This window comes from Cupressus sempervirens, chromosome 5 (genome assembly GCF_028749045.1).
Source record: "Cupressus sempervirens isolate cs-2001-9-10 chromosome 5, ASM2874904v1, whole genome shotgun sequence".
NCBI lineage: Eukaryota > Viridiplantae > Streptophyta > Pinopsida > Cupressales > Cupressaceae > Cupressus > Cupressus sempervirens.
Genome location: NC_143122.1, coordinates 617,881,923 through 617,891,992, shown reverse-complemented (window position 1 = coordinate 617,891,992; position 10,070 = coordinate 617,881,923). Strand labels below are relative to the sequence as shown.

The 10,070-nt window shown below is 32.3% G+C and overlaps 1 protein-coding gene across 1 annotated transcript; it reads left to right on the top strand.

The window, feature by feature from the left end:
* Positions 1–687: 687 nt before the first annotated feature.
* LOC149557406 (tryptophan aminotransferase-related protein 3-like) lies at positions 688–9,447 on the top strand. The gene is made up of 5 exons (XM_089832060.1): positions 688–1,127; positions 3,911–4,217; positions 7,690–7,988; positions 8,218–8,522; positions 9,030–9,447. Exons 1-5 carry the CDS (start codon positions 745–747, stop codon positions 9,215–9,217), a joined length of 1,482 nt encoding a protein of 493 aa, XP_089688186.1. The 5' UTR covers positions 688–744; the 3' UTR covers positions 9,218–9,447.
* Positions 9,448–10,070: the final 623 nt, after the last annotated feature.

The window sequence follows — 10,070 nt, the reverse complement described above, 5'->3', positions numbered from 1 at the left end:
AGTGATTCATAAGCGAATAAAAGTGTTAAATAGTCAAAGTTATGAATTGTTAAAAAAGTCATACTTTTTGTTATTTTAAAATATTTCTTGCAATAGAATTGAGAAAGATTGACTGAAAAACAAATGCAATTGAATTTAGAATAATTCCATCTCATTCACAAATAGAAAATTACATATATAATATAGTTTAGAAATAGTTCTTGCAATGAAATTTCAAAAGTTTGACTGAAAAATAAACACAACTAAATCTAAAAACAATCTGACAAATAATACATAGACTGCACAAAACACAAAACTCATGTCTATAAATAGACATTCAAATAAAACAGTTGAATTGAAACCCATTCTTATCTGATCTAAATGAATAAGCAGAAAAGTCATGCCATAAACAAAAGATTGATTGAAAATAAACACAATTAAATTCAAGAACAACTTATATGATCTAAACAGCCCATAATAATCTAAGACCTAATATTATTAAAAATAATATCTCGTGAAAGAAGCTGAAATGAAGTGTTGGGTCTCCTATTGAATTGAATCTTGATCTGATGTATTCCTTTGACCAAAGGTACAAACAATGCAATACAAACGAATCAATTGATATTTAAACATGAGCAAATACAGAAACAATGGCTTAACATTGACCAAACAAAGTAGTAGTTTAAAATTTGGAATGTTGAACTTCACAAGTTCTTATTTAAACGGAGTCATTGCAGGGCAAGAAGATCAACTTACACAAACAATATGGAGCCTCAACACAGCCCTCCAATTGGCTCCCAAAAGCCCAAATGGGCGTACAGCATGGTGCTGCTTCTTTCACTGCTTCTCAATGGGTTCTTGCTTCTTCATGGTCCCTCAGATAATGAGAGTGGGCACTTGTTGGGCAGTACTCATGATAATAATCGGAAGGGAAGGATGTTGATGAGTGAAAAGAGAGGAGGGTGGAGTAGAAGAGCTGCAGATGAAGCAGAATTAGCAGCGGAGTATCAGTGTTCAGGACATGGTTATGTGTTTGTTGATACATTTCTGAGAAATGAGAATGGATCGTTGGTTTGTGAATGCAATCCCTGCTACACTGGACTTGACTGCTCACAGCTTGTTCCAAATTGTGTGGTGGATGCCGGCCAGTAAGTCATTCTCTCTTCTACAATTAGATTGTTAAATTGCTTGTGTCTAGTTCATCGCCAACATAAAAATTTGAAATTAGGGCCATTCATTTGTAATACAGGATTTCTTTCTTTCAAAGTGTGTGGTGGATCTTAATATGGCTTTATCGATGGGATAGGGGAAGAGATCCCGTGGTGGATGTTAATATGTTTTTTTCGATGGGATAGGGGAAGAGATTCCGTAGCTATTCATGCTAACTTTTCATATGGTTGAATTATGTCAATTTATTCCATGTACCTCTTGGGTGATTGAAGAGCTTCAAGCTAAGGTTATAGTATTTGGGCATTTACAGATCTCTCTGTAGAAGTGTGCAATGCCAAGCGGTCCAAAAAATGTCATTTTAAAACACTTGCCCAATGTTTGATATCCATTATGTTCGACCCCAGTAGCCACTCACCAAAAAATTCAGTACTTGTGGTACAAATTGACCAATCAGCAACCAAAAAAGCTAAAAATGCCCAACTATCAGTGAACTATTAGTACCTGTTATAATTTTTTAAGGCTTAATTGAAAGATATCTATCACAAAATCCTCACGATCATTGGACCCCTTACCCATCTCTTCTAGTAAACTAGAATGTAAAATTATAGTGTTATAAGCTTTTGTCTAAAATAAATGTCAACGTGTTAGTCATATCTTACTTTTATCATTATATTGCTAACTTACTTATGACTAGTCTATCTTTTTTTTTGAACTCATCCAACAAAATGGTTGACTTATATTTTAAAATTTTGAACATATCATGGATTTTTCTGAAATTTTAAAATTTGATCTTCATGATCTACATAGTTTGCCATGGAAAACAGCAAAAAAAATTGAAAAAGAATCGTTGAATTTTTTTTCTATTAAATTGTGTAAGAACTTATGTTGAATATGATACATTTGTTAAATAGAGTTTGAATTATAAATTGAATAAATTTTAGAATTTAAAAGTATATAAAGTTAGAGGAATACTTGATTACTCTACATGCTAGAGATTCTATTTAGAATTAATTTATTGTGTATGATCATTTAGATAGGCTGTTAATGTCTATTTGTTGTTTCCTTACAAGTTTCTTTTAATTATTTTATAATAGATAAGTTTAAGAGAGGTAGATTGAAGGGAAAAGTTGGGGCTGGTCAAGGGGATTTACATGAACATTAGTTTTAGAAGAAAAAATATATGTATGTGTCTATATAGATATAAATCATTCTTTTAGAAATTTTCATTTTAAAAATCTGTAAAAAAAATCATTTAATCAAATTCAATTAGGATTTAAATATAAGACCACCTATTTAATAGAATACCTAAGGCTTGAATTTAGAATCATCTTTTTCTATTAATGTGCTTTACCATTGAAGTAGTAGTACTTATTGACTCACTTTCTAACATGCCTTGTTAGTCATACTTAAAGATATTTTAGAATTCTAATCCTCACTTGACCTTCATATCATTTTGTTGAACATTTTTCATTGATCAACTATATAACTTAAACCATGAATCACCCATTAGAAATTAAAGTGTTCAATTGCTATACTACTAACCAACTTGTGGTATAATATGAATGTGACTCATTTACTAAGACATTGTTTTAGTCAGGCCAAAACTACTAACCAAGTTGTAGCTGCTTTACCTATATAATATGAATGTGACTCATTTACTAATACACCATTTTAGTCAAGCCAAAACTCCTATTCTTAGATTTAATTCAATTTGATTAATTTGTCAAACTCTTGATAATTCAAACTTAATTACTAAAATTCTATAATATTAAACTATTAAGTCACTCGTGCCTAATTTATTAATGTGACTCATTTACTAATACACCATTTTAGTCAGGCCAAAACTACTAACCAAGTTGTAGCTGCTTTACCTATATAATATTAATGTGACTCATTTACTAATACACCGTTTTTGTCAAGCCAAAACTCCTATTCTTAGATTTAATTCAATTCGATTAATTTGTCAAACTCTTGATAATTCAAACTTAATTACTAAAATTATATAATATTAAACTATTAAGTCACTCATGCCTAATTTACTAATGTGACTCATTTACTAATACACTGTTTTAGTCAAACCAAAACTACTAACCAAGTTGTAGCTGCTTTGCCTATATAATATGAATGTGACTCACTTACTAATACACCATTTTAGTCAAGCCAAAACTCCTATTCTTATAGATTTAATTCAATTCGATTAATTTGTCAAACCCTTTTGATGATTCAAACCTAATTACTAAAATTCTATAATATTAAACTATTAAGTCACTCGTGCCTAATTTATTTGTGTCTGCAATTCAATTCCTAATAATTCTAAACTTCAATGTGAATCGAAGATTGTCTCCATATTGAGATATATTAGTCGAAGCTTCCTCCTATTGTCATTTAAGCTGGCTGATTTGTCTCCGATATTTTTTTTCGTTTGAAGTAGTACCCATCTTGTGATATCTTAAGCAATCTCCTTGACCATCTAAAATGAAATTAACCACATATTGTTCATTAGTTCTTACAATTAAGGACTTAATCCATACTAATATATGGCCGCCGGCTATTTTACTTTACAGTATATATTAAAAAGTCAAATCTTATATTTCAGATTTCTAAAGTACAGTGATTTTTTTTCAATTTTTTTCCCTGTTTTGATCATAAAACATCTAGATCATTAAAAATAAATGTGAAAATCTCAGAAAAATCTATTGTATTTTTTATTTTTAAGCAAAGATGGATTGGCTAATAATTTTTCTCTGATTTCCCATGACAGAGGAGATCCCACATTCTTGGAGCCATTCTGGATTGCAAATGCAGAAGCGGCAGCAACAGTAGTACCGCCATGGTACAGAATGAGCTACGACGTAAACAACGGTTTGGAATCTGCTGCCACGTCACCAGAGTTAGAGAAACAGATTCGTGCCATTCATGAGCTTGTGGGGAATGCGGTCACTAAAGGAAGATATATTGTTCTCGGAACAGGTTCTACCCAGCTTATCAATGCCGCTGTTTACAGCCTTTCCCAGGCCCACAATCCGCGAAACCCATCAAAAGTGGTCGCTGCTACTCCATACTACGGGGTAATTCTATTTCTTTATCTTAAATTAAACTGATAAATAGGGTCTAAACATTATATTCTGTGTAATTCATTTAAATGACTCATGTTTTATCAGTAGTGATTCGCATGAATCTATTTTTCATGACAATAAATGGAAGACTCTACATTCATTGGATCTAGGTGGTGCTCACTGAGGTGAAGCACTCAGACTTCCACTGAGGTCACCCATCCCAAGAACACTTTTGGATCTAGGTGGTGCTCACAGAGGTGAAGCACTCAGACTTCTCGGGAGGTCACCCATCCCAGTACTACTCCAGCTTCACCTCTATGAGCACCACCTAGATCCAATGAATGCAGAGTGTTCCATTTATTCTCATGAGAGATGGATTCGTGCGAATCACTACCCATGAAATATGGGTCAATGAGTTTGACCCAAAAATTACACAGTTAAATCCTTATAGCAATATCACAATTTGATTTGCTGTGGAAAATCTCCTACTTATCAAGAATTGATTTCTTTCATTTCTTTCAGCCCCTTTCTAAAGAGTCATTTTCATGATTCATTGTTTTGATTTGTTGATGGTTTATCTTGAAGTAAACTGATAAGCAGGGCTAAACATCATATTTGGTGTAGCCCACCTAAATACTACTTATTTATAAAGAATTCAAAGAGATTTTTTAGTTCGTCAAAAATTTGTTGAGAACTCAATTATGAGTTCTTAAGCGCACTCAAGTTGGAGTAGTATTGGGATGGGTGACCTCCCAGGAAGTCTTGATGCTTCACCCTTGTGAGTATCACCTAGATCTAATGAGTGTTAAATGTTCCATTTATTTTCATCAAAGATGGATTTATGTTGAATCACTACTCATGAAACATGGGTCAATGAGTTAGGCTCAAAATTACACAGTTAAATCTTGATAGCAATATCACAATTTGACTTGTTGTGTCCAAATTATCTCCTACTTATCAATTGAAGAGCTCAAGGGGCTTTCTAATTAATGGTTCATAAGGCACAACACTTGGTGAAGGTTTTATAAATGGGGTTGCAAGCTTTGGGTTTAACCATGGAGGAAACTTCATAGTTAAGCGCGTTCATGCTAGAGTAATACTGGTATGGGTGACCTCCCAAGAAGTCCTGGTGCTTCACCCCTATGAGCATCACTTAGATCTAAGGAGTGCTAAGTGTTTCATTTATTCTCATAAGTGATGGGGGTGGATGGCACTTATAGAAATTATAAAATCATTTCATTGCCTTATCATAGAAAACAGTACATTGTGCCTCTTTTATAGAGGTCTTTGATTATTTCCGGAAACATCTAAACTAACCAACATAGAACAAATAGAATTTTTTAGAAATATCTAAACAGAAATGACTTCTAGAACTTTACAAATCTAAATATTAATTTGACTTAACTCTATTTGGTAATCCAACTGGAGTTTCTAGAATCCTCTAGTATACTTTTACATTTCATTTGAGGAGGAAATTACACATTCCAACACTCCCCCTAATTTCAACCTCAAATGTTGTTGCATAAAAATTCCATTGTGCCATGATTATTATTTACTTTTGCCTATTTCTTGTGCCCACCTCCAAGCCTATAACTTTGAAATATTTTGCCTCTTTGATGCCTTTCTCCAATTTGTTTTCCAATGTTGTTGCATTCGTTCTTACGCTTGAACATTTGCATTTTAATAAACCTCTAGTCATTACTGCAATTTTCTACCAATTTGATCCATAGCTCCATCCACAATCCATTTTTATATAGCCTACCATTGATTCCTTCATTGATTCTCTATTCCAACAATTTTTTGCATTGCGACTCTTCAAACCAAAAATACTACACAAATTTAAATCTCAACATCTATCATTTGTATGTCCTTTCCTATTACAATGTGAACATTGCACAATTTGTATTCCTTTAATTAATTCTTGTGAACCTTTATTCATCTTTCCATTATCTATAGCATATCCAAGACCTTCATATTTTGGCCTAATTGTAGGCTCAATCGGATTCCTTATTCCTTGCTCATGCTTTCGTAGACCTTTACCTTTGAAACCCATTCTTTTCATAATTTTCAAATCAACATTGTCATTAAAATAGCTAGAAGTTTTGTCACTACAATTTTCATGTTCATCATTACACTCCTTTTTGCCAAAAACTTCAGCAAAATCACATATGTCAAGTGATGGATACATATCATTTGTACTGCATGAAGCATCACATACTGATTTCTTTGACTTTACATTTTCATTTTCTCCATTTAAATTCTTCATCATTTCCTCTAGACCATCAAGTAACTTTACTCTTTCTTCTAATTCGCCAATTCTTATATTAATCTTGTCAAATGATTTTAAATTTTCTTCTAACTCCTTATTTTTCTCTCTAAGTTTGCATGATTCCTTCACTTGCCAATTATATACTTCTTCCACAAATTTTAAAAATCATTATAAAATCATTATAAAATTTCTCAAATGTCATTATAAAATCATTTTATTGCCTAATCATAGATAATATTACATTGTGCCTCTTTTATAGAGGTCTTTGATTATTTCTAGAAACATCTAAACTAACCAACATATAACAAATATACTTTTTTAGAAATATCTAAACAGAAATAACTTCTAGAACTTTACAAACCTAAATATTAATTTGACCTAACCCTATTTGATAATCTAGCTGGAGTTTCTAGAATGCTCTATTATGCTTTTACATTTCATTTGAGGAAAAATTACACATTCCAACAATGAGAGATGGATTCATGTTGAATCACTACTTATGAAACATGGGTCAATGAGTTTGACTCAAAATATCACAAGTTAAATCCTAATAGCAATATCACAATAGAATGAAATTGTTAATTGTTGTTGTGTATGAACATGCATTCACCTTGTTTATTTTTTCATCATGTCAAAGATTTGTTTATAAAGGGGTAGAATGTAATGAATTATTTATTCTTATTATCAATTCACCTTTGATGACAAATCAAGATGATTTAATAGAATAAAAGTATAAGATGATTTGATGGAGTCAAAGTAATTGCAAGTGTGTTTCACAATCCATGGTGAATTAAGATTGTGTGTCCATTTTGAGGCAGCACTCTGTGAACCATCAACCTACATACTTTTCATCTCATTTGCTACTCTCTTGTCTTGATGATGGTTCACAAGAATGCAACCCCAAACTTTGGCTCAAAAGAATTAAAGTCTCAATCCAAAAGCCAAAACTACAAATAAAAGTATTTATGTACTTTTTAGAACAATTTATATTTTATTCTTATTACATTAATTTAACATTTGAACTTTTGTTTTTCAAATTTCTATAAATTCATTTTATAGAGTATGGTTTGTAGATAGGCTATTTTGAATCATACTAAACAGAACATGTTCTTAATGTTCACTTGTTGGAATGATTTATCTGAATTGTAAATATTGTAGAAAGTATTGAATTCTTGTTTTGAATGTATTGCTATATATGTTATGCTTGTTGTGCAGTCGTATAGAGAACAGACAGAGATGTTCGACTCAATGGACTATGTGTGGAAGGGAAACGCTAGAACTTGGGTTACAAAAGCAGAGAAATTGAATACCTCTACGTTCATTGAATTTGTAACATCTCCAAACAACCCAGATGGTCTGCTGAAGAAAGGTGTTCTGACAAGTAAGAATGTGAGAGATATAAGTGATCGTGCATATTATTGGCCTCACTTCACAGGCATCCCACGCCCTGCCGATGATGATGTTATGCTTTTCACCCTCTCCAAGCTCACCGGCCATGCAGGCTCCAGGCTCGGGTATCCACTCAACTCTCTCTTTCGCTTCACATTAGTTGTTTGTATGTTTGTCTTTGAAGTTTTATTAAGTTTTTCAAGAAGATTGTGATTATGTAGTTATCTTATAAAGACATCCAAATTTTGTATTGTTGACACTGCATGATCAAAACTATTTCTTTCGTTAATGAAAATACTAAAGATATTATTTGGAGAGTAATTAGAATTCTGAAATTTTGAGAGGTTTATGAAGGTGGGCGATTGTTAAAGACTACGATGTGTACGAGAAGATGTACGATTACGTTGAAGAAAACACGCTGGGTGTATCGCACGATACGCAGCTTCGAGCGTCCAGATTATTGAAAGCAGTTGTAAATGGTTACACACAGAAAAAGAGCAGAAATGAGAAGCAATTGATTTTCCACTACGCTTACGGTGTTATGAGAAACCGCTGGCAGAGACTTGAGAAAATATTCAGTGGCTCCGATCGCTTCTCTCTTCAGACTCTTGAGCCTCGTTACTGCACCTTTTTCAAAAAAGTCACTGGCCCCTCACCAGGTAAGTAAATTAAGAGATTAGCAATATCAGTTTTTAGTTTAGGTTGAGCGTTTAAATATCATATATTAAAGTTTGATTCCTAAATTTAAAGTGTTAAATAATTAAAGATGACTTATTTTTCTGAACTAAATTTCTTCTTGATCTGTGATGTGGTTATTGTTTTTACAATTTTGTGTGAATTTTTTTATGTACTTTTTTATTATATTCATTGAAAGCTCACATACAAATTGAAACAACAACAGTCAGTAAGAGTAAATAGATTGCTATTCTTTTCTGGATTCAATTGTGTAGCTTTTTTCGCATCAATCACTCATCCTGATGATAGATCACAGAGTGTGATCCGAAAGATTGATACAAAAAAAGTTATACAATTGAATCTACAAAAGAATTTAAATTAACAACAGCTAAATTAAGATGTATCCTCTAAGTTGAATGAATATTATTTCTTTGTAATATAGAAGAAGAGATTAGAGTTGAGATAACAAAGGAATGGCAACTGTTTTTCAGCATACGCATGGGTGAAATGCAAGAGGGAGGAGGAGAATGATTGTGCAGGGGTGTTTCTAAAAGGAGGCATCATTGGACGGAATGCCACTGCATTTGAAGCAGATAAACGTTATGTTCGACTCAGTTTGCTCAAGCGAGAGGACAACTTTGCATTGTTGGAACATCGCCTTCAAGCTTTGGTCTCTTAATTTGGGAGCATTTTAGCTTTTAGGTTGAACCCTCTTCAATTGAGAGTTAAAAATGAGGATATAACATAATCATGATTCTATTTCTTATAATATTTGGTATTCAATAAGAGATGCTACATCATTATTGCTTACAGTGAACATGTCAAATTATATATATCACAAATAAACTAGATGTTATAATTGTTTGATATTGATATATAAGAATTGTTAATGATATTTTTAATTGTCAATGTTGGATGAGAAATGTGTGGATCTATGAAAAATATAAAATGTATTTATAATTTCTTCAAAACATGTGTGAGATGCTATGTTTTTTTATAAATAATATAGATATTTATTATTATATTTTAAAATTTGTTTGCTTATTATGGGATTAGAGAAAAATATTAGGTGATTTCTTTTGAATAAATTTATCAGATATATGAATTTTTAAAATTTTGTTTAGATAAAGCGTGAGAGGGATCAAATTCTTAACAACCCAAAAACATTGTATCAAGTTTAGAGGACAGCAAAAAGGGGTTCACAAGAAGTAAGATCCAACTACTAAACACAACATTCAATAAAAAGAAACTAAACTAGGAACTAAACCAAAAAAAATAAAAATAAAAGATCCCAATACTGAATTCTCAAGACTAACACCCATCGAACAGAATAGATGAACCAAATAGACCAAATGAGGACCACTACTTGTCCAATTTTTTGAGCTTCTCTATAAAAGAGGCCTTCTTGAGAGACATTGATGAAGTTGCATCCCCTAAAGCCACATCATGCATAGTCACTAATTGGAGACTCATTTCCCTGTCATGACTTTCCTCTTCTGCTTCCTCTCCTCCAACTCATCTTGGATACCCAA

Excerpts from the sequence above, each read along its gene's own strand:
- LOC149557406 (XM_089832060.1), top strand. The coding sequence starts at position 745 with ATGGAGCCTCAACACAGCCCTCCAATTGGCTCCCAAAAGCCCAAATGG. Across the intron at positions 4,218-7,689 it reads CTGCTACTCCATACTACGGG|TCGTATAGAGAACAGACAGA; the intron begins GTAATTCTATTT and ends CTTGTTGTGCAG. Across the intron at positions 8,523-9,029 it reads AGTCACTGGCCCCTCACCAG|CATACGCATGGGTGAAATGC; the intron begins GTAAGTAAATTA and ends ACTGTTTTTCAG.